This window comes from Trachinotus anak, unplaced genomic scaffold (assembly GCF_046630095.1).
Source record: "Trachinotus anak isolate AG129_WGS33_773 ecotype Australia unplaced genomic scaffold, CSIRO_AGI_Tana_v1 ptg000001l, whole genome shotgun sequence".
NCBI classification, from domain to species: domain Eukaryota; kingdom Metazoa; phylum Chordata; class Actinopteri; order Carangiformes; family Carangidae; genus Trachinotus; species Trachinotus anak.
In genome coordinates, this window is record NW_027273852.1 from 3,762,769 (window position 1) to 3,789,007 (window position 26,239).

A 26,239-nucleotide genomic window follows, 5' to 3' on the forward strand; every position below is an offset into this window, starting at 1 on the left:
CCTGGCCGTTGCTGAGCAGTCGCGCAGGAAAAGTTCAGCTTGATGGTAAGCATACAGCTGGGTTATTGTCAGCTTCAAAAATGTCAGGCCATCTGTAGGCTTGGAAAGGTGAGCCAATATGCACCTATAAGGGCTCAGATCTGTCGTGTCAGCTGTCAGTCACAGCTGCACCCAGTACGTTTGAATCAGCTGCTGTGGTAGGTAGTTAGGGAAATGTGACCGACTACTGAGGTGTGTATGGCCACTGCGCAGCGAGTGAGCAAGACAGCTGCCAAAACAACTTTACCAAGCCTGGGGCAAAAAGCCAGCGAGTTAAGCTAACACAGCTCTTTTTCAATTAAAATCATTGTGGGAAGTAACAAGTGCCCATTAGCCTGCCATATTATTTTTAACTTAGTTTGCAATAACTCTAGAGGTACCTCCATCCAACTCAAAACTGAAATGCACGCACTAACATGAATAAGACGATGTTGCAGATAACATAATTCAATTAATTTAAGACAGGAAGCGTGGCCTTGCATATAACAACATAACTCTCTCTCGTCAAAAGAAGCTGCCTTAGGTCAGTCATAAACCAGTCAGGCTAAAAGACAAATAGATGCATATCTGATACTCAGAGCCAAGCAAATAGCAAACAAAGCTAACGTTGACACGATTACAGTTCTTTCTTCACTAAAACATTTAGAGGTCTAGACAGTATTCATTAAAAAAATTGAGTTAAGTGAGGGAAACACTGACAATATCTTGTAGAGTAAGAAATAAGTATTCTGGTACTGAGAGAATTCGAAAAAAAGAGGAATCAGGAACAGGAAATTGTACCCACCCTTCACAATTTTAATTAAATAAAATATTCCCCACACAGACGACTAACTGATGGCCAAAGAAATCTCAAATTCAGCTAATAATGTGCTAGAAGAATTGCTAAATCACACCTCGACAAGCATGCAATGATGCTACAGCAGTCAACCAATCAGCACTCTCGCACATTGTGTGTTAACAGGTAAAACTTCTTCTACATCGACACCGGAAAGACTGTAACACTATTATATTATAATGGGACTTGGCTGGAAGCTTTACAAATACACCCATCTATGTCGTATTTGACTTCAGAATTATTAGTTGAAATATAGAATAATGTATAATAATAATAATGGTGGATTTCTGATAAGTAATGAACACATATCACATCCATCCTCTGATGTTTTCTGCACTCTTTGATGACTGTGTCTTTTCTGGACAGAACCTGAAGTGGACCAGCAGATGACAGGAAACAGATGAGAGGGATAAACAGTGTATCCAGACAGTGTGATGCACCAGACAGATGCATTTTCTTCAGAAAAGTTTTTGGGTAGATCCCTCGATAATCCTCCTGGCTGAGCCCCAAAATGTCCTTAAACACCCCTGTGCCAGTCTATTCCATTTCATCCATTCCTGAGTGGTTGTAGGAATTACCCCATGCATTTGCAAAGCAATAAAAAGCTGGTGTTTCTGTGGTGGAGGATGTTTTCTTATTGCTTCAGCAGCCATAGATAACGATTTAAATCCCTATCAGATAAACTTTGCCGAAAAACTGCTGTCTCTGACTCTCTACAGGCGCAGACTTCTCTTAGACCACTTCATGAATTTTCAGGCTCGAAATGCAGAGTAGTTATATGCTGAGAAATTGGAAAACAAATGCTTACTCAATCAGGAAGTTAAGTGGAGAAAACATTGCATAGCTCTGGGGTGTCTGTCACTTTATTGAAGTTCACAGTCTTAAATAGTACCTGCCAGTTCACACACCTACTTCCCTTATTCCCAAGTGCAATGTGTTAACATCTTCATGGCTCAAGATTTGGTTCTCTATCGTTCTTTTTTATGTCTTCATTCAAAGAAGCTGCACACTGTACACACACTTGATCTAAGTGGCTCAATACATTGACAAACTGAGTCATTCAAAAAAAATAAAAGCCTGCTCTCAATGGAGCAACACGCTAATGGATAGTGAACAAACTCAAGCAAAGAAAGCCTGGTCATGGCTGACCTTTCCAAACCAACAAGAGGTGTGTACTTGTATATACTGTAAAAGACAATCATCAGCAAGGCACCTTTTCAGAAGTTTAAACACACAAAACAAAACTCAACAATTCTTCTTTCACCAACAGCTGGTGAACATATCTGTTAGGACAGCATCACTCAATATACGATAGACAAATAAACAAATAAACACAATAAAAATTGTGTTATTGACAGTTTAGAGTTTTTGACTGATCCAGCCCTTCTCACATAAGTACCTCCTTTATTGCAAACATAACAACTTTGCCACCAGATTTGCTGAGTTTTGAGACCCCTTTAATAACCTATTTTCAAAAAAGTGCCTGGGGACAAATCTAGCAACTTCTCAGACAAACCCTCTTGCTACTTTCCAGAGAGTCACCTACTGCACCACGGGTGAGAGGCCCCTGTGTCTACTCTGTTCAGTGAGGGGCAGAGAGGCGTCCGCACAGCCTGCACATGCTGTGCGGACGCCTGTGTGAGAGAAAAAAATACGGTTTTCTGTTGCTTTTGATTTTCTCTGTGAGTGATCAGTTTATAAGTAAACACAGGTGAAATGACACCACAGCTTTTGTCTTTAACTTATGTGTTTGGTGATTTTGTTAGACGTAGTTCTAAAATTTTAGCAGTGCTAAGCAGCATCCTGGAAATGGCTCGGAAGAGAGTGTTGGTTAACATGTCGTCTTAATGGGCCACAATTTCAGTCACTATTTCTGACTTTCGTTGTCTGACAACAAAAAAAACAGAGAGTAGGAGGGAAGCAAATGTTAAAGGGCTGAAACTTGGCTGAATGCAAATATAGCGCAACAGGCATGGTGTATTTTTGTAGGCCAGTCACCTGTTTCCCTCGACAAAAACCCAAAGGGATTTTTACATGGGCTTTTGGATTACTGCAGAAAATAAGCTCTGTGACGAACAAAGGTTTATGATACTATAATTTTGTTTGGCAGGAAAATCTTCACAAATGAACCACTTTTATGATTTTTTGAAGCCTAAATGCTATTGTAAGAGGTAAAAAGCTAATGTCAGGCTATAAATGAACTACACCACCGTTGCATGACTATGATTACCAGTGAGTAGATCGGTTTTTGTGATGACATTCACAGTGATGACATTTAATGCTCCCCTCCCTATAAAATCTGTGTGCACATACGGCTAAGTATTGATAAGTATTGTATTAGCAGTGGTGGAATGTAATTAATTAAGTACTGTGACTAAGTACAATTTTGAGGTACTTGTATTTTCCTTGAGTATTTCCATTTAATGCTACTTTACACCTCCACTTCCTTTATTTGTCAGGCTTAGTTAAACAAGCAAGATACAGTAAGTACTGTTACACTTCGGTTCACTGAAGAACTGTGCTGGGTTCCCTTTCACCATGAAGAAAAAGTTGACCCCCCAGTTATAACTGAATACTTCGCACTGACCAGGGCAATAGGCACCGACTGACTGAGGCTGACCAACTGACCTTCCCATTGAAAATGTCTTTCTACAAACAATGAGACAGGGTAAGCCAAAATGAGCTGGGTTGCTTTCCACTTCTTACCTAGACAGTCTGTTTTCCATAAATAACTGAAATCTGGATCCAACATCTTTTGTGAGCCCAGACAAAATCAACACCAACTTTGTAGACAAGGTAACTTAGTCAGCTAATGTATTTGTATGATTGGAAGACAAACGGTCACTATTGAAAAAATAATATACAGTTGAAGTCAGACGTTTACATACACATACAGTAAAGTCCTTAAAACTAATTTTTTTACTACTATTTACTAACTATTTCATGTTATCAGACTTTTGGCAAGTCGGCAAGGGCATCTATTTTGTGCATGACCAGTAATTTGTTTACAGATTGTTTACCTTTTAATTCACTATATCACAATTCCAGCGGATCACAACTGTTTTGTCAACTGTAAATTTTATCCACTATGTAGTTCAGTAGAAAATTGTCACAAGGCACACCAAAATGTACTGTACAGAGGCTGCATCGATAAAGCTGACCGGCACACTGCCTTGTGAAAGTGTTGCAGAAGAAGTCATCTTGTAAACAGGCTAGCTATGCAATGAGAGTACTAGACATGCAGAACACTCCTTAGATGTTTCAATTGTGCAATGGCTCATCTCCTTCTCTGCCTGAATAGCAGGCTTTCAAAAATTATTATTAAAGTGCCTATAAGGATGACAATTTAAACACACAAACTGACAAAATAGTAAGAATTGACACAGAGTAAAGACTGCTCTGTAGACACAAATGAAAACATGCATAATACATGAAAGATGTGTAAAGACTGCATTCTTGTAAGCTCTGGGTTTTGTTTGTGACAGAGATAATATTTATGAATATCCAAATGTATCCAAATGTATCAACTGCTGTCCCCTAGTGAGTCTTCTATGTAGCAATATATTGTTGACATATATTGTTTGAATGAGTGAGTGAGTGAGTGAGTGAGTGGACAATCAGAACATAGCTAAGTTGACTGTGCCTTGAAACTGCTTGGAAAATTCCAGCAAATGAGGCGATGGCTTTAGAAGCTTCTGATAAATAACATAATCTGAGTTAACTGGACCTGTAGAAGTATTTTGAGGCAAGCCTTCATACTCAGTGCTTCTTTGCTTGATCTCACAATCAAAAGAAATCTGTGGACCGATTCATCCTTGGGAGCAATTTCAAAACACTTGAAGGTACAACATTCATCTGCAAAAACAAGAGTACACAAGTATAAACACCATGGGACTATGCAGCCATCATACCACTCAGGAAGGAGATGTCTCCTTGAGATGAACATATTTTGGTGCAAAAAGTGCAAATCAATCCCAGAACAACAGCAAAAGACCTGCTGGAGGAATCAGGTAGAAAAGTATCTGTATCCGCAGTGAAACAAGTCCTATAATTGATATAACCTGAAAAGCTTCTCAACAAAGAAGCAGCCCCTGTTCCAAAATGGTCATAAAAAAACAGACTACAGTTTGAACTGCACAGTTACACCAGTTCTGTCAGGATAAATGGGCCAAGATTCCAGCAACTTACTGTGAGAAGCTTGTGGAAGGCTACCTGAAACGACTGAAACTTAACAATTCAAAGACAATGCTACCAAATACTAACAAAGTATTCATAATCGTATTTAAATATATACATTATAATACTATTCTGACATTTCACTTTAGGATTATTAGGATTAAATGTCAGGAATTGTGCAAAAAATGTATTTGGCTGTGTATGTAAACTTCTGACTTCAACTGTATGTGAATCCACAAACTTCACAGATGCTTCCTGTTTATGACCTCATGGCAGAATACTGTAAACAATTCTTTCATCTCTGCAGATATGTCACTCCTACATCTCCTTTCTCTCTCTCGTCTCTGCCGGCCTCACCCTGTCAAATATTTTCTGCAATTTTAGAAAAAGTGAAAATGATTGAAACCAAGAAATGTGTAGATGGAGGCACTACACTCGCCACATTCAGGCCTAAACATTCATGCCTCGACAGCTCAGACCCCCATTGCTTACTCCACAGAACTTGGAAAGTCTTCACAGACAAATATTTAGCTTGCTTTGACTGGAGGTGTAAAATATATGTTGTGAGTGGTGAGTAGAGCTGCCCCCTAATATTTGACCAAACATTTGTTGATGAGAAGAATTTTTGTCGACCAAGCTTTGATTGGTTGGTTGGCCACAGGAAAAAGAAAAAAAAAAAAATGACACCAAACGCCACATATAATGGAAACACTCAGTCACTCAGACAGATATTGTTAATGCAACTGTTCCCTGCAGTTATTAGATTGTAACCGAGCATCTTGGGCCTGCCAGACTGGGCATATTTAGTAATGAAATGATAGACAGGACATAGAGCCATAGCACCATGAACAGCAGCAACAACTTCTTTATTTTTTTTATTCAACTATGGGGTTAAATAAACGACTAATCCTGGGTCGGGGCCACCCTTATTTGGAACAGTCACTTGTTTTAAAATACACTATTTCACATTATTACCTAACTTTAGCTTTAGCCCTGATAGAAGATGAAAATTTATAAATTGGTAAGTCCACTTGAATTATCTCTGTGACAAAGCTAATGAGCCTAATACATCTGTGAAGAACGCCATGAGCATGCCAGTAATAATGTCAAGTGGTACTGAGTTAGACCTGTTTGCCAAGATGTTCTTAAATAGGTTATATATATTCCTCATTCACTCTTACGTATATAAGAAAAGTGTGGGAGTGTGCAGAAAATTCACTCCAATATCTCATTTTATCTTTGTATTGAAATTAGTTTGTTATGTATTCTTCATGTTTTGTGTTTGATACTGGGAATCTTTAGGGGTTCCAATGAAAAACTATGGAGATTTTGAATAAACCCTGACCTTGAAAGACATACAATGAAATGCAATTAGTCCAAAGTCTTTCTGGCAAAAGCTTAAACTTTATTTTTCCCCAGGAGAGAAGCCCATCATCCTGTATTTCTTCCAACATTTCAGTATTGCACAGGCAATGTGTCTATCATCTTTACCTGTGTAACAGCAGGGAAGGAGAGGTTGAATGTGTTGAGACTAAATGTGCAGACAGACGGCCAATTAGCTGCTGCTTTCTACAAGGTCTACTAAATTTATATGTCACAAGCATAACCGAAAACTAGGGGGTATATTCTGTCTTGAGCAAAACAATGATGAAAAAGGGTCACTGAGATATTTGCACAAAAAATAATAAACCTAGCAACTTATTCTGTCAATCCAATTGCCTGTTTTTCTACCTGTCCACCACTCAAAAATAGCAGTGCTGGGTTTAGAAACATTATTTGAAGTGGGTTTAATCAAGTGTAATGTGTTTGAATAACGTGAATTTAGACTGACAGCAGTTTCATCCTGTCAGATCTCTTTTCATTAGTTTTATTTTATTGGAATTATTCATTAAAAAAAATCTAATTGAAAAGCATAAAATGCATCATCTCTCCAGAAACATGTCTTCATCACAAGAACATCCTTTAACCCTAAGGAAAAACTTATTTTAACTTATTTTTTACAACCTTAACCAAGCATTAATTGTTACCATGACGACGAAGGTGCAGTACACCTGCTGCTTGTATGGTCCTATGGGACCAAGCGACTTACATGGTCGTTTAGGTTTTTTGGATATGACACCGCAATTTAAGTTTTTATATAATTTCACATTTTCTTTGTGTAGGCATGAAAAGCAAGATTTTAGTAGACCTTCTTAGATTTAAAACGACAGTAATGTTAATGTGATACTTTTGAGATTCAGCTCAGCTCAACGCTGCTGAAAACCATTTATTTTAACAACTGCAAGAACCTAAAATGGAAATAATTCTCCTACCATGCCTTTAACTGCTTTCCATATATACAGTATTAGCTGTGAGCCTGTGCACCATACTGGCATGTTCAGTGAGGCTTGCAGTCAGTAGTATAAAGAAAGAAAACACAGAGACCCTTACAATAGTTTGCATCACTTAGCAACTTGGCCCTGACACCGCTGTGACTATGTATGAAAATAACCAAACATGCTTGACTGGTAAGTCCGTTAAGCCAATTAAGGAAGTAAAAATGAACAACTTGTCAACATTCACTAACAGTAAATCCGCTGAAGATAATTTCATAAGACTTTTCCCTCAAACCCGCCAAAGCTCAGTTGTCCTGTCAAAACTCATTAGACTCCCCCGTTGGCTAATATATTTATGCCCTCTTCTGCCCTCCTGATAAACATACACATGATCCATTGTGACAGAATAATAAAACACCATCAAAAAAGGGGTGCAATTAGATTTATAATCTATGGAAATGAGCAATTAATGCCTGGTAGGAAGCTGTAATTCTGACTTTTAATCAGGTCAGTGTTTTCCATGCCCATAAAGTCGATGGTCCCTTATGAATAATGCATGCACCGTTAACACTGATGTTCTTATCACCCAACATAATGATATGGCTGACTACATTGGATCACATTACACCTGGTAGTTCATGCATCACAATGCTATTGATAACGTTATTGTGTCCGGACCACAGCACTGGTGGCTCTGCTATAGCCTTGATAAATGTAACACCTAGTTGTGGCTCCAGTCTAAGGTTGTGTCCGAAATCATTTCTCATTTGTCATTTTTCCCGCTATAGTGAGTTTGTCATTTTGTAGTGCTGAATAGTGAGAATTATTATACCATAAAGAGTGCAGTCATAGTATCAATCCAACAGATGGTCACTAACCAAAATTCTGATTTTATAACCATGATGTTGTCTGTCAAAATCACCACTTACATAAGTCAAAGACAAAGGCTGTGCTGTCATTGTTTTTTTACTTATTGCCCCAAGTCTTAATTACCCCCACAGCAAAACAGCACTGAGAAAACTACCCAAGTAGTGTCCACAACTATTTTTAGTGAGCTCACTATATAATCCTCTACATAGGACTCCCTGGATAAAGAGTAGGGAGTAGTGAATGAGTGAGTAATTTTGGACAAGAACTAATTCTGTATGTGTTGCAGTCTATGGTTGGCACCACCAGAGCTAGCCTGGCTCCTTACAAAAGTAACAAAGTCTGGCTGCCAGTGCATCTTAAACCCATTGTATGGTTTGTTTAATCCATAAAATAACTAAAGTGCAAAAATGCCAGAGAGTGGTATCGATCTTCTCATCTAACTCTAGACAAGTAAACATATTTCCCAAATTGTCAAAATACACCCTCAAGTAGGCATTAGCTGGAAAAGACCAAATCGAAAAACTCACTTTGTTGAGTGACTGGACAAAAGTCCAGACAGGTGGGAAACACTGTAATTTTGATATGAACTGTGCCTATATGATGCAAATCCAGAACAGTACCTTCTGAGCTGACACAGGTCACATTCTGGACCGCAGTTCCAGGACCACACGAGCCTTTGTTGGGAATGCAACTTCCCTCTTGTTGGATCTGCCACAAGTAGCAGGTGGGATCGTCACAGGGGATGGACTCTACCAGATGAGGACAGGTCTCTGGAGAACTGCTGGACTCCCACAACACCTCTCTCTTCCTCTGTCTGAAACCTGACAGAAGGCAAGTGAGGAGGGAGGGAACAGAAACAGGCTGTCAGAGAGGCCACTGATATTCCTGTACAAAACAGCAATTTTGTTGTCTCACACTCAGCCAAACAGCAAAATATGGCATTAAACTCATGCAACACAATGACTGAGTGGTTAAACTGTCAGACTCATAGCAGAGAGGTTTGTTTGAGTTCAGGCCTCAGTGCGGTCCTTGTATATGTGCAGATCCCCAGATTATAGCAGATTACTTAGACCTAAAGTTCTGACAGGTGGGAACTAATCTGTGTGATGATTTATTTAGGTCTCATTTGCTATGCACCTCCCAATAAAAGCCTCATGCCTCACTGGTAACTATCAAAATTAAAAGATGAATACTGAAAACACAAAGAAGGAATAGCAAAGAAAACTGAAAAATATAGTTTTCTTCCAATTCTCTTCTGGTACAAAACTTGTTATAAGTATCTTCTAAATTACAGTGGTTTTTGTTATTCATCTGTGAACTTACTTTTTTTAGAAATTCAGTTAGCAGTTAATGAGATTCTGAGTCTTGTAATGGAGGAGCAAGTGCTACATCTATTTTTGAGACTCAATTTCAGCACCAGGAGCTGTCCAGTATCTTAAGTAGCATGGTGCTGACATACACCTAGAATCTGTTTCCAAGACTCTTTCCACATTAAAAAGTACACATGACAGACGTTTTGATACAAAGGGCAAATTTTTAATTAAATTTTCACTTTGGTAAATGGCCAGATTTTTCCTACAAGATGGAAATTGTCAATTCATACCCTTCTCAATCCTATCCCCTTTTCCCATCCAGTCTGTGGTTTCAGACTCATGACCATCACATGTTTTTTTATGCACCTGCTTCTGCCACCCTCATATCCCCCATCAAAGTTGTTCATAGGATGATGAATGTTCAATAATTATTGTCATAATTGCTTTCACCAAAAATTATCCAGATTTCATAAATCATTCATTTCATTTCTTTCGTTTTACTGCACAAAATTTTTTGTAGTTTCAGTCGTTACCAGTAGTTAATTTAACTACTTGAATCGCTATGCACATATGAATGTAGCTGAACTACTTACTTTGCTACTGCAAAATCTGGTTAAGCTACTAGTTTAATTACATGTAACTCGCTACTCCCCAACAATGGATATAATATGACCAAAATTGAGCCCCGAGGCTTAAGCAAGGAGTTAATGGTATCTGATGGTGAAGTGTCAACCAAATAAATCCTTTTCGCAGATGTTGAGTAGCAAAAATCATGAGTGAACAGAAGTGTACCGAAGTGCTGAGAGAGGAAAAGCAGTGACCGAAAAGATCGAAGCCCGAGCAACAATCAGTCAAGATGAGCAGTTTGAAGAAATTTTTTAAAAATATAGAATTCAATGTCAGCTTAGCATATCTGTGTAGCTTCCCATCTCAGCCTATTATGTCAAGGCTTTTAAAGTGAACAGGTACAGCTAAGCAGAAAACAGAATGACATGAGGCAAACGTCTCCAGTCAGATTAAAACTAGAGATACCACAGTTATATGGTCCAAGATGCCACATGAGCAGATATTTACTGAGTCTACTGCAAATCACTGTCAGGGGTATAAAACTATGGGTCAGATATCAGATCAGTAAGACCTGTTTAAATGTTCATATGGACACCTGGCTATTGTTTTATGAAAAATGTTAAACTTTTTGTACTGCTCAAGACACATTTTGTACAAATACATTAAAGTGTTTTCTGAAGTTGATCTTGAAACATTGGTTGAAGAGAAACCTTTTTTTTTTTTTTACAACTTCAATCATGTTTTTCCCACCAATGTGTGAGGACCTGAGCAAAGCCCAATGTTGTCAGCTCAACAAAAACATATTAGTGAATTAAAAAGCCCTCCTGGAGTCACAAAAATCAATGTGGGACACTCTTGGTTGTTCTTAAAACTTTAAACGTCCTTTGACTAAATTCTTGCTGTAAATAGATGAAATAAATAAATAACAGGCCACATCACCACACTATTCACCACACCTCAGTCATATCACCACACTATTGATAGTCAAGAGAACTCTACATTCAGGCAGTAGAAGAAACATGTGAAAATAACATTATTTTGCATCTCTTTGGTCTTGTGTTGCTCTGGTCCTAAGTGATCTTAGATGTTTCAAACAATGGTCAGATCTTTTTTTTTTTTTATTGTCTGACCAATGACTGAGAAGAGCCAACACTGACACACATATGATTGGACCTGGGTGTCGTCTCTCTCTCTCTCTCTCTCTGTGTGATATTACATTTCAGACAGAATCTCCTCTGAGGCAGTTGGTAATGATAAATCAGGTGTTATTTGTGTACATCCCCCTAAATTCTGTGCCTTAAATACTTATTACAACTCTTAGAGGTGCCACTTGTCCTCCACTTTTACCACACAAACCTCAGTGTGGGCCTTTAGTAAATATGGACAAACTGTTAACAAAAGCAGAATTCAGACACCCTCTCTACCTTTAAGATCAGGCTTAAAACTGTCCTCTAGATAAAGCTTATAGTTAGGGCTGGCTCGGGTATGTCCTGAACCATCCCTTAGTTATGCTGCTATAGAGCTAGACTGCTAGGGGATTCCCATGATGCATTGGGCTCTCTCTCTCTCTCTCTCTCTCTCTCTCTCTCAACTACTTTATGCCATTAACTTTGAATTTTTTTCTGTCCCCCGTAGTTTGTGCTTCTCCTCTCTCTCCCTCTCTTTGTCCTCATTCTGCAGGTCTCTCTGCCTCTGGAGCAGCAGGATCCAGATCCACCACTACTCATTATTACTATTAACCACTGTTATCTATCATTATTATTGATAACACCATTACCTATACAGCTGTTCCTGGTCTCTCTCTCTCTCTCTCTCTCTCTTTTCTCTTCTCTCATCCCCCCACGCCCCCCTTTCTCCTCCTAAACCCAACCGGTCGAGGCAGACGGCCGCCCGCCCTGAGCCCAGTTCTGTTGGAGGTTTCTCCCTGTTAAAAGGGAGTTTTTCCTCCCCCCTGTCGCCAAGTGCTTGCTATTTTTGGGAACTGTTGGGTTTTTCTCCATAACAAAGTATGGTCTCGACCTTACCCTGTAAAGTACCTTGGGATAATGTATAGCAAATTGTTCAAAAACATGATTGTTATCATTAAGCCAGTCACATAATCAATTTATTAATTGGCTCATAATTTGATGCATATTCCCCACTCTAAAACACTGATACTCTCAAAGCTGGATTTTCCATTAAATATTTATTTCTTCATTAAAAGGGTAGACACCTCATCTTCTAATCTACAGTCTTTAGCGACTACTGAGCTCCTCCAGTTCCCTCATGATAAAAAAAATATTCTGGTAGATGAAAGATGATAGAATAAAAATGCTTTCTAGGCTCAAGCACCTCTTCCAGTTACGGCCTAAGTAGCAGCTTTTCCTTTGGAGCCATACTCATTTTACCACAGCTCCGACACTTGGCAGGAAGGTCCCACATTCTTTCCCTGAACAGGTGGAACTGTCTAACCCCAGGATGCCCGCCCCACAGATTACATCCCGCAACCATCTACTGGTGTGAGGAACCAGTTCAGGAGCCTGATCTGAGCGGTGCCGCCGGAGCGTGCACGAAAGGGTACAGAGACTGTGGATCGATGGCAGTATTGCCCAGAGCACTTAGTGCTGCTCACATCCAACCACGAAAAAACAATTTGGCACGGGCATGCCCCCATGGATATTAATAATTGAAAGGTTTCTTGGTCATAGCAGGTTTATGTCAGGGAAACAAGGGCTACAAGGGCTATCCAATGATTTCCAGCTCACTGTTGTTCAGAAATATCCCTCCCTCCAGCACGATGACTTCTACTAGAGGCATTACAAAAATTCTGTCCCATAACCTCCTGTGCTCAATTCATTTCTCCACATAGCTGCAAAATGTGATAGGCCAAGATAACATGCAAAAATGTGAAAAGCATATAAAGCCACTCCGAGGCAATTTAAATTTGTAATTTTCCAGAGAGCAAAGCTGGGGCAGCACAAGCATTTTGCTTGGTTGGCTCCTCTACCTGAAAAATGGGATCCCGTGGGCCTTTCAGTTAGATTCTGATGTTGTGAAACATAAAGGCTAAGTGCACATTCAATAGGAACAAGAAATTCTCTGCAGCTCAAGGACCACAGGCAAACGACTTGGATCATAACAATACCCTACTACTCAATAACTGTTCATTGCTTTCCAGGCAGCGGAGCTCACTGCGAGTGATTTTCTATCGGTTTCATACTCTATTTGCTGTGGGCTCTGGGTCTTTATGAATGCCATCAAAAGATAGTATGCCACAAGAGACCCCTGTGCAAAACAGCAGATGCTGTGTTTTCCACTCCTTGAAATATATTAATGACACTGTCTGTGAGAGGAGCCGGCTCATCCCAGAGATCCAGTGTTGGAGAGTGTGGTCACTGACCTGAACAATCCACCCTCCAGTCGCTCCCTGGGGCGCATTCATGCACATTTACTCATGGCAGGGATGAGGTCACACTGCCCTTTTAGCACGGCGCTAACACACTAACAGCTCCACCACTGCAATCACACTGACTGAAACACACACATACACACCACGCTCCACGTGCAGTGTGCAGCCTTTCCAAAGCAGTCAGACATGACACACGCTCACCTATGCAAAATGACAAGAACATTCAGACAGCACGAGTGTGCTGAATACTTGAGCACACCTCCTTGCACACACACACAAACGTTACACACACACACACAGACAGGAAGCATCTTATCTGCTGATACTCCTATCACCCTCCTGGGGACTGCGAGCAGAAGTACAGGTGTGCTCTCTTCCTGTCTTTCGTCTGCTCTGGTTTATGCCTCCTTTCAGAGCGCACTTCGTCTCAGCCAGCAGCTTATCAACAAACAATTTACGATTCAAACTTACACAGCCTCTCTCTCCTGTTCTGACAACACTGCTCACTTGCACTGTCATTCTCTTTCCGTCAGCCACAACCCTTCTCTCACTCTTCCAGTGTTGCCAAAGCAAAACACAATCTATTGTTTAGACAAAACAAACAAAAAAAAAAAAAACATGGCACAGTGCTAAATAGAAAACATGTAAATACATAAGGTTAATGTAAAGTCCTTTGTTGAAGGTACTCAGCTCTTCTTCTTTTGCTGTAAACTGTTGATTGTAAATGTACAAATAGAAATGTCATAGGTGCTTAGTCAACAGCAATCAGAGTGTTATAGTAGAACAGTTCAAGTTCAAGGTTATAAAAATAAGTTCGTTACCTATACAGAAAAATGAAAGAAATAAAACTATATACACTCTGTTGACATGTAAAGTGATTTTAGCCCAACTCGTCAATGTATGCTATTGTAAATCAATGAGAATATCAATAATACACTGTAAAAAACAGACTTAAATGTGATAATATGTCAAAGACTCAGACAGTTTTCTCAGCTCGTCTCTACATGACAGGCTACATAAATAATGTTATGTTGTTGTAAATAAAGCTGTGTGCACAGATGAATAGACGTACTCCAGAGGGTGAAAACAATCCAGGTCTTTGCAAGGGAACATGGGTGTTTGGGTTTAGATGTAAATGTGAGCACCCAACATAAGACTAATGATCTCACAGTACTCCTGTTACTGTGCTGTACTTCTTGTACTTTGAAATTTAATGAACTGACTACAGCAGTCACCACTTCACACATTCACGTCGCAGACTTTTTCCAGTACTCTTTAGTCATCATTTACAATTACATTAGAGCATTGCTATGTACAGTAGAATAAGTATTCTGTGTTTTCAAACATGTTCTTTACACTATGGCATGAAGATAACTGTCCACATTGACTTAACATGAATCTTTCAAGCCAAAGCTCATTCACTCTCCCTTACACCACCCCAATTTACTCATTCATACCTTTCTTCCCCTGTGGTTCTTTGCAGTTGTCATGCAGGCAGGCAGCCCAGGCTGACCACTGGGAGAGCAGGCAGTGGTTCTGGCAGGGGATGGAGCAGTGCTGGACAGCTGAGGGGGGCTCTTCACCAGCGCACAGCTTGGCATTCACAGGCCTGGATACTGAACAAACAAAAAGAATACAGGTAAGGATAAACCAGATTTAAGTCAAGCTCTCTCTCTCTCTCATACACACAAACAGGCAGCAGTAGAGAGAGTGTGTGTGTGTCTTTGTATATGTGTGTAAGACTGCTGTCAAGTAATATGTGTCTTTGGAATTTGAATCCAGACAGAAATATGTGCTGGACGTTGTAAAAAAAATGAGGAAGATGAAGAAGCATCACTGTCATCGGACTCAAAAGTTTAGTCATTTCTGATTGGGAGGATAGTAGCGTATACAGTATATTAGCAGAAGCTACAGCGTCAGATCTTGTACACTGTGATGAAAAGCAAGGAGGATTTAGCAAAGCTTTTTGTAGAGTAAAAAAAAAAGGAGAAAATAGAAGGAACAGAAGAAAAATTGTTCTTTTCATCTTGTGCCTGGCTCAGGAGAATATTAAATGGAGGGCAGTGGCCAGCTAAGGGAGTAAACAGGACCTGAAAAGGGAGATATTAAGGCAAGACATGGTATAACCAATTCACTGCTAAGCATGGTTGGCATCATTTGTAGATCACAGAGAGCTCTGCCACCAGTAATGGGCTTTGACATTAGTCTCTCACACACAATAAGAGGGTATTTTTTTCCTGTCCACAACACAGGGATTTGTTCAATCTAATATTCCATTTGGATGCACCTCCGCACATCATTGAGACGCAAATTTCCATTTAAATGAGAGCCCAAAGAGGAATTCACTAAATGTCCATTGTGTTTTTTGTCGTCTTAGCAAATGTAATTTACATGGTGTTTGATCTCCTTTGTAAGAATGAGATGTTTGCTTAAACACACTTGATAAAGTGCCTGGTGCAGATATTTCTGCTTTGTTGCCTAAATCGTGGTTTCTTGTGTTTATCAATTGCATTACTGCAGTAGACGTCCAACAGGAGCAAATTGTTTCCCACATTACCAGATCAAGTAGCCCTCCATGCTGCACCAGTACAGCCACATCTGTTTACATTAGCTAAAGCTGTGTGGGTCACGTCAAGACACACATTCCAGCTGACGGAACGATCTCTGTGCCTCACATCCACTGGTTCAAAGAGCTGCCTTCATTCATATTCAATACTCAGCTTGCATATTCACTGTCCAAATACACCTCTGATCTTCCACCATGTCCCTGCACACATCTGGAGAGTTAAAGGGGCATCCCACAGCAACTGCCAAAACACCTCAATGGTCATAGCTATAAAATGAAGCCACCCAGGACTCATCAAGTTGACACTACACATGTATATGGTCCAAGGCAAAATTATTAGCCAGGAAAAAGTGCAGGTGGAAAAATTATCTTGCAGGTGCATGCCATTAAAACCTACCCACTGTGCTTAATTAAAAAGATAAATGAAATAATTCCTTTTTTTTTTGACTTAGTGATTTTATATGCTTAATTGAAATTTGTTAAAGAGTAACACTTTATAGTACAGCTGTCTGGAGTTCATCAGTAACCCTGGTTGCCTTGACGATTTTGGAAAATGCTTTCCTCAGTGTGCTCACATAATAAAGGGATCACAACCAGCTAAGCTGATTTGGTTCAGGGGGACCCCCCAGGTGCATTACATTATTACATTATTACATCCAAAATTTAAATCAATTCAACAAATAGTTTAATCAGAATCAATCTATTAGTCTGTATCCAAACGGAGATAAACTGCATTTTTTACTTTGTCCAACACTAGTCTTATCAAAGTACAATTTATAATATATATATATATATATATATATATATATATATATATATGTATGTGTGTGTGTGTGTGTGTGTGTGTGTGTGTGTGTGTTTTGTCCTGTTTTTTTTTTTTTGTTTTTTTTTATTTTTTTAAAGTTCTTAATCTATTGTCTAAACACCAGCATCCATACAAAAATGTTGCCAAAATAAAATATTCTAAAATCTGAATTTCTCTTCTCATCTCGAAGACTAACTAAATACAATTACAACCATTGTTTTTGCAGCATCAGTTTGGATACTTGCTACAGTCTGTAGCAAAAAAAAAAACTGTTACAGTTAAAGTTAAAGATCAGTTACCATCCTGCAAGTTTTCACAGCTCTCAGGTCAAAGTTCAACTAAACTTTCCCTGCTGTATCGCCCACCTGTAACCCAGCACCTGTGATCTCCTCATGTCTCTGGGGGGATTAGACTGGCTGTTAGCTCTGCCTTTAAGACAAAAACCAAAATACAAGAGGAGTTTCTCTCCCCTTTTGACTAACTACAATAACTTCTTCTTTTCTAGTAATAAGTCTCTACATTAACTAACTTTTTTATGCTATTATTATGGCACCTGTGTACATTTTACTACAGCATGCTTAATCAGCAGAGTACTAACATAATTCACAAAAACACGTACAATTCACAACGAATTCATCCTCTTTAATACTATAGCTGATATGGCATATTTGATTTCCTGTTAAACACACAGCACTACAAGTCTTTTTTTTTTTTTTACTTTCTCATTTTAATTTTTTTTTTTTTTTCCGCCAACAATACAATTTGTCTTACAACCCAGGCCAGACACAATTACACAGATACTTGTACAATATAATGCAATCCTAGATACTGCTGTGTCCACCCCACATTAAAGTGATTTAGCTGGCTCGGCACTAACATTAGGAGCTTAGCCTGAAAACTCTAATGAAATACTCTTTTAAACTTTGGCTGTAATAACACAAATCTTTGTGTGCATTCTGAGATCATCCTTGTGTGACTACAGTGGCAGAGTTAAGGAATCATCAGCCTGTTAATCTGCTCTGTGGAGGTTTTTTTATGACAATTATAAGAATTTATAAACTAGGACTCTTGTGCCAAGCTAGTTGCTGATTACCAAAGCCCACTAGGGAGCTGTCTGTCCCTTTCCTCCTGATGAATATGTTAATGTGTGCATATGCTTTGTCTAGACTGGGAGCACATACATGGTGGATGCAATGGGTGGACAGTAATGGCCTTGCCTAGAAGTAGTATTAGCTGTAGCAGTGTCTTCTACAGTGCACTTCACACAGATTCCAAATTTATCTTTTGTTGAAAAAAGAAATAAGATTTTTTTTAAATATACTTTTATATCATAGGTAAAACATTATGGCTATATGAAAAGAGCACCTTTATCCACAAGCTGTACAATTTGCCTCTAATTCACACAAACAGTCAATAACAGCAAAGTGCTGGTTATTCATTCAGTGTCTCGCTTAAGGACGCAGACATTTGGAGGTGGAGATTGGTGGACTACCTGCTGAGCCGCTGCTGCTCCTGCTATTTCGCTTCTTTACAACATATAATGATCATTCAATGAGCACCAGTTTTGGTTTTATTCTACTCTTATATCACATTTAAACCTGAGCAGGACAAAGCCATACACAATTCCTCTTCGTCACCTGGCCAAACATACACATCAAAGGAGACAAAGCTGCTGTGCTCATCTGGAAAAAAAACTATTTCAACATGAATCTGATGAAATATGAAATCCTACAGAGAATAATGAGAATAATACCAGTACCAACAGAAACTCAGCTGCACAGGAGTCCTTGAAATGAAAAACATTATAACATTAGAGGTAAAATGAGCAATTTCACATGCAAAGTAGTGGATCCTTGTTGTTGAAAGCCTTAGCCAGACTATATTGTAGCTCAAGAAAACCCAGTTTGAATAAGACAATAATCCCAATTTGCCTTGGTGATATCAACAGTGCTTTAGCTACAGCAACACAGTATATATATATATATATATATATATATATTTTTTTTTTTTTTTTTTGTACCCTCATGACCAAAATAACCACCATGCTCTACTGGTATCTTTCACATTAATAATTTATGCTCACAGCTTATAGCAAAGCACACCACTGAGTTTATTCGGAATTTATTTATGGTGTATCTCTTGAGTCACAATGGGCTTCCAGAAAGCCCTGGGTCAACTATGAAGAAGAAGTTTTTTTTTTTACCTTCTTTCCTGTGATGTGGTGCTGAGACATCAGGGACTTGAACACAGTAGGTCTTCCTAGTCTGGATGCCCTCTCCACACAGAATACTGATGTTGGCCAACCGCCGGTCCTGCTGGCTCAGTAAGGGGAGGATGCGACATTCGCCCCAGTCAGTGGTCCTCCACAGATACCTTACAGAGCACAAAGACATGTCAGATCTGACGTGAACAAGCAAACAGTGGTTAAATTGAGTCTTAGGAAGTAATTATAACTATTGTGTTCCAGTGTTTCCGGAAAGAAAGCTGCCATCCATTCAGAAACCAACTGATAAATAAATGTGTTACAATATCAGTATAAACACAGCAGCGCCAGCTCTTTCAAAAAAGTTACACAAAGAAAAAAACAAAAAAAAAACAAGCACTGCCTCTCTAACAGCATGTTCAAAGGGGAGAGAGGCATGATTATTTTAATTTCAAAACTTCTAAACAAATGTTTGGTTTCAACTATGAAAAATGTAGTGGTGCAGAAAGCAATAATATTTGAGGAGTTTACCAGAACAACAGCCTGTAGTAATCTATCAAATGCTTAATTTCCGTAATGAGTTTTCCCTAATCATGTAAATCCTCTGCTCTCAGGCACTCCATGAAGATTTAGCAAATAAAACAAAATCAACCAGCAGGGAAAATAATTCTCTATTGACTACTTTGTTTACTGCATGCAATATTAGCTAAAGCCTATCTTAACTCAAACAACCTGAGAACAATGAGGCTCTGTTGAACACTGTTTGTCATCCATGTCATGTCCACTGGGTCAGGGGCTCTCAACAGCACATGAGGTTATTGAAGGTATCAAAAGATAATGCAAAAAAAAAAAAAAAAAAAATGCACAAATGACTTCAATCGTGGAATCATGCATATTTGCAGCCTCTAGGCTTTATCTCATAATTATTCAGGTGAAAAAGCTCAGAGAAGCAAAATTAATTATTATTCAATTATCATTTGGTTTTACAGTTTAACATGTTCTGCATAAACATCTGCGTAAGGTGATTACACATCAATGGAGCTTTTGTTTCTTAGGATTGTTGGCTCAAAATGTGATCAGAACCATCGCTATTAAGACCTACCTGGGGCAGTTTGGGAGTAAATCTCCCATGATGTTGCACGCTTCTTTTTCCTCAAGGGCAGGACATCGCTTCCCACCGCTGACCGGGATCTGCGTCATGATCCGTGACCGGAGGCGATAACCAGGAGACAGGTCGGCAGACCGGCAGGTTTTAGAGCATGGGCTCCACGATGACCAATCAGATGTCTGACAGTCTTTGGGCATCGCACAGGTCTGGAAGGTCAGGGGAGAGCTGTCCTTGGTACAGAGGCTGCAGATTGAGAAGAAGAAAATACCACAGTTGTGACACACTGATGACATTTTATTTCACAACAAAACACACAATTTGAGAATAGAGAGTGTGCACAGCAGAGGAATGACAGATGTTAATTATGGTTGGGATTTCAATAGATTTGTGGACAGATTCATGTAGATGAAGTAAAAATAATATAGGAAATACCATCTGCTTAGACAACCTGCTAATAAATATCTTGCTTTCCTGATAAACAAATGACCTTTGCAGCTTCCACTCCTGCATGACAACATTCAAAGCTACTGTATTAAACTAATGGTAAAGGTCACAGGACATGAAGTTAACCTTTTACAGAAATGGTACAAAGAGCTGATATGCTCATTTAAACGTATGAAACAAGCACATTAGTCATGTAATTAGAGCTTCCATTGTTTAATTTGGACAATGTAATTGGTTTGGTTATTAAGATGTGAGTACAATGCTCATTGTAGAATTTTACTTTGTAATTAGGGTGTAATTAGAAAAGCAGAATGAGTCAGAACTCAGGTGGGAAATCCATATTCAAAAGCTCCAATCCCACTCCTTAGTAAAAACCATGCTAATCAGCCACTGTACAGTAAATGGTCCCTTCACACTCAAGCCATAAATCCGGTGAACCTGCCTGGAAGAGGATAATAACATGCAAATATCAAACGCACATCAAGATATCCAGTTTTAAGCTCCTCTAGCTCAAACAGCATGGGACAAACAAAACTCATCATGTAAAAGCCGGCACGACGCTTAATTCAATAGAGTACACGAGTTAAGGTGGGTTCGCTTTCATCTAGCTGAACACAATTCCAATGAGCTGCTCATGACAATAAACACAAAAGCAAAGTCGAACAATAGAAATGCATCATCGTATCGATAGGTGGTTTCTGTTACAGTGGCTTCCATGAATGGCAGTCACTGATTGATCTGAACAGTCAGCTAATAGTGTCACTTCACACCAAGTAGATGGTACAGTGGCATTTAGTCAATATAATATACACATGCAATGATTTTTCTCTCTCTTTGAGGAGAAAGCACGAGATGGAATGTTGTTTATGACTGTATGTGCAGGTTTGTGTGTGTGTGTGTGTGTGTGTGTGTGTGCTTGCTTTGTGTGTGAGCATGTGCAGAAAAATCCATTCTTATCAAATCCAAATAGCAGGGTTGGCTCAAACAGCAGGGACAGGGGGGGACAGCAGCACCTGACATTTAACACAATAGTGGCTGGCCACCATGCCAGCGTGCTGGTGAAACACCAGCTCTCAAGTAATTTAGTTATAATTGAATAAATAACCACTGTCAATAAAAAACCACTGCTGTTCTCTGAATACAGCTCCACATGAAGAAATCGTCCCACTGGGATCACGAGGGGGAGTGACCATTGATCATGTCCCTCTCATGTTATGAAACAATTTGAGTGTGGAATGACCATAAAAACCATCAACTCCATTAGGACTGTTTCACCTCACCTTACAGACACCCACGCTCAGCTGCAGAGCATTTTCACTGCTCACCTCAGACGTTACCTCAGCGGAAAGAGATTAATGGAAGATAAATCCAGTTATCTGCACAGGTCTGCTCCCCAGACCAACTGCTAAACCCAAAGAAATGCCCTATTTTTCACTGCGTTTATTTGTCTATTTTTTATTCTCATCGTATGAAAGGTGCAGCGCATTGCAGCACTTGTAATTGGCTTACCTCAGCATAGTGTTCTTGCCGTCACTCCGTGTGCAGCGGACCTGTCGTGTCTGGTATCCCACCTCCAGTTCCCAGGACATGGGGTATTTGTTGTGCACATGAGCATGGTGAAGGCGGTGGTGGTGGTGGTGGTTGTGCTTGTGATGGGAGTGGTGGTGAGAAGCCTTCATGTTCAACATGACTGTGTTGTTCTCATTGGAGCTGGTGCTGAAGTCCACTGTGGTCCTTCCAGTTAACACAGCATCCTTGTGATGGGGTAGTCGGCACTCACTCCAGGCCCCTACTTTAAGGCTGTACTGGTACTCGCCCTCCCCAGCAGGGCAACTGACAGGGATAGAACAAGTCCTAATTTCAGTAAGATTGGGGCAGTTTGCACCCCCATACATTGGTGTGGCCAGGACATGTCGAGTCCGATGCTGCAGGCCAGCGCCGCATGTTTTGCTGCAACGTGACCAGGAGGTGAAGTCTGAAACCACACAGTCCTGGGGGCATGGTACGAGGCAAGCTTGCTCCACAGGTGGTTTCTGAGAAAAGAATTCACATATCCTCGAGGTGACTGTGGTACGGTTTGAAGTGCGTACACAGTGGACCTGGCGCCTCTGGATGCCATGTTGTGCTGTAATGCATTCAGCTGTCCTCAGCTTGAGCTCATTGGAAAAGAAAGGAACAAGAACACAGCTCCCCCAGTCAGACACCTCCCACTCAAAGAGGTCCTGATGCCAGTCACAGACCTTAAAGCAGTGCCGCTGGCTTTCTGGCTTGTCTGTGTACTGGCAGTGAGAGTGGTGACTAGTCCAGCCCTCTCTGTGGACACACCATATTGTCCTTGTCTGAACCCCGCCAGAACCACACTCCTCCCCGATACACTGACCCCACTGACCTGCAACCAAGAGAAGACACATGGAGAGGGCAATTTCATTAAAAACTGCAGCTTTAGAAAAAAAAAAAGATGATTTAAATTGTAGTTATCTGGCAGCTTGCAATCAAGCACAATTCAAGGCCATTCACTTAACCTCCATGATTGCTTTATTCATGAACTGAGGAATAAAGGAACAAAGAAACCAAAGTAATCAACTACTGGCGGACATCAATATATAAAAAAGAAATACAAGGTTAGTTTCTTGGTCACAGAGACTAGATTCAATTAGGTTCTTGATTCTAAATTGATCAGTATCTTCATCAGTACCATCCAGGAGATGGGTCAAATATTGAATTCTTTAAATGAGCAATATTTGCTTTTTAATTCAAAAAATTCTTTTTCGTTTTATCTCAATATACCACCTTTTATACAGTGAAAGCATCCTGCCTGCATAGATGAGGCACTGCACACAGAGGCTTTAATATATCTTCTGAACAAAGATGACAATTTTCATTAAAAATAACCCAAACTCACCAAAGACATGAAAGGCATGTAGCTGTGGTCTGACTCCTTGCTCACAGCACACTGTGGATTTGAGTTATCTTAATGTGCAGTTAACAATGTTGGCTGGAAACATTTTTGGATATAATCATGACCTGTCACAAGAATTTCATCACAAAGTGGGAATTTTTTTCTGTTGAAGACAAGCAACTCATAATAACATCATGCTGACCTTTAAGGAGTAATTTTCAGTGCACAGGGCAAAAACCCAAAAAGAAACACTATCTTCCTCTTGTATGTTGATAACTTCATGAACGTCTAACAACATCACACTTCAGAAAGGTTAACTGGGAAACACATGCTTAATTATGTTTCAGATCTCAGAAGGCCTGACAGTTGATTCAGTCGATGCCTGATGGGTCTGTTTGCAAAGAGAGAGTGGAAAGTTTAAAAACTGGATAAGTGCTGAGCTAACCATCAAACTGACAGGCTAATCCCCTCATCACAACCGCTGCCTCAAAAATACATCTTTTCTCATAAATAAACTGTTAAATATTCTGAAATATGCTAACTTCTGCTCCAGTTACATTTCATATATCAAACATAGAAACATAGATATTGTGGACAAAAACATTATATTCAGTTATACTGACAGTGCCACACTCAACTAACTAAGCAGCCAAGTTGAGCTCCACTCACAAAGGTGCAAAATCCTGTTTTCATTTCCCGTGAAAATGTTGAGTCCAGTAAATTTCACAAGCACTTAAGTTATGAAGAGCAGCAACTTCATTTTTAGGTATTCGTGTGAGTGATGATGTGGTCGATATCCACAGCATGAAACAGGGCTGCACTTTACTGTCACTACTTGGTAACATCAAAGTAAGTGTGACAAAAGCAAAGCAGCTAAAAGTAATTTTCCATTTCTTACAAATAGCGGAAAGTAGAAGTACTCTGCCAGAGAAGCAACAAAATTGCTGATATCTTTTTTTACCCACAGTGAAAACTGCGGAGTGCTTCAAAATGTACTACTTACATGAATTCAAGCTGACCACAGCCTCTATTTCTGTGAAGAAGACTACAAACTTTTCACAGCCACCTTCAACCACATATGGTGATGATTCGGTTCTCAAAAAAAAAAAAAAAAAAAAAAGAGAGCTACATTTTCGTTTGACTGTAGACATTTCAGTTGAGTATGGAAAGAAAAATTCCAAAATGTTTTTTAAAATGCACGTGCAAGTGCAACATGTCTGTGGAGCAAAAACACCATGAAAATACAATAAATCAGGCGAGCTGTCGATCCCAACACTGACAACATGAGCTGTCGCTTATCACAGTTTCAATAACTAGAGGCTGAGAACTTGGGCCTGATGAAGAAGAATAAACTTGGAAACTCCAGCTTCACAGATAGCTGGTTGTCATGCATAGACAACCGCTTACTGCACTGCTTCTTTGATTGCTGTAATTCTTTTATGAAGTGGATTTCTCTCATTGATTATGCATGAAGCACCTGTTGAATAATAATGCCCGTTTTGTTAAATACCTGCATTCGACTCTGGGTCTAGTTCCTGGATTTAATATGCTCTGAAATCAATACCACAATGTGCAGTGATACAGTGATACACGCCGTGTTAATACCTGGAGAATTTGTGGATTAATGTTATTTAAAAAGGCTAATTACTTCGCAATTTTAATAAAACTCAAATTAATTTGTGATTCAGAAAACTCCATCCAAAAAAACTTATATATACCTTATTAATTTAGTTTTTGACCTTTTCATTTCAAAAGAAATAGGCATAAATCAGAATAAGAAAAAAATGAAATCAGTTTGCTGATATGATCTGGTTATCCACATCGGTCACGTTTGCCTCTCATCCAGCTCCTTTGCCACATGCTATGAAAGGGATAATTTGATTCATTTCTTCTAATTGGAATTAAATTGATGTAATAATGAGATCCTACTGCTTCCTAAATTGCTTCGAATGACAAGTCGCTGAAAATGTTTTATGCCTTTCGTGCCAGAGAAATCAGTTGTTAACACTTTATTCCCTGGACAGTCTTAGACAATGCTACTTTGAAGCTGTTGCTTTCTGCTTAAGGGGGCATATTTCAAACTGCTGAATTGTTTCACAGTTCATCGAAGCACATCATTGAGTTTATTCATCTTGGCTTTGCAATGTTAATGGGGACTTTCAGTTCAGCTAACGTCATTATCATTCATTCGAGTGATCTTTTTGTCTTACGCACTTACTTTGTTTTTACACAGGTACAATTCAGCGAACTGGATATGTGCTATTGATGACAAAGCTCAAAGGTGAGGAATTAACATATTTTATAACTTTAGTTTTTTTTGTTTTTTTTTTTTTTACATCAAATGATTTGCCCATTGGGTTGGAACAGATAGGATGTGCAAATACACATCCAGAGACACGATATCAAGAACATGACCGTCTTTGTCTGACACAGTGCGAAACACATTTGGGTTATTACCCAGACTTTTGTCGGTGGGCCACCACACAAATTGGGCCGATGGCTCAATGGGAAAAAAATAAAAAAACATCAATGAGAAACAAAGAAAGAGAAAGAGGGCAAGAGGGAGTAAGAGGAAGAGTGAAAGATGAGGCTGTGGGGTGGTGATCATCCCTGACGAGCAGGCTGCGCGGCCCGCTCTCCCTCTATTCCGTCTCCCTCCCCACCAAACTGCGCTAGGTTCGTTCCTGCAGCTATAGCTGAGGCAACACTGG

At 39.5% G+C, this 26,239-nt stretch overlaps 1 protein-coding gene across 1 annotated transcript in view; it reads right to left on the bottom strand.

Moving 5' to 3' along the window:
• thsd7ba (thrombospondin, type I, domain containing 7Ba) overlaps positions 1 to 26,239 on the bottom strand; it is a 158,525-nt gene that overhangs the window by 62,754 nt on the left and 69,532 nt on the right. Inside the window, exons 4-8 of the mRNA XM_071497227.1 lie at positions 22,139 to 23,018; positions 20,180 to 20,428; positions 19,078 to 19,247; positions 14,961 to 15,119; positions 8,856 to 9,056 (exon numbers count right to left, since the gene is read on the bottom strand). Of these exons, the coding sequence (XP_071353328.1) occupies positions 8,856 to 9,056; positions 14,961 to 15,119; positions 19,078 to 19,247; positions 20,180 to 20,428; positions 22,139 to 23,018 (1,659 nt within the window). The remainder of the gene's footprint in view (positions 1 to 8,855; positions 9,057 to 14,960; positions 15,120 to 19,077; positions 19,248 to 20,179; positions 20,429 to 22,138; positions 23,019 to 26,239) is intronic.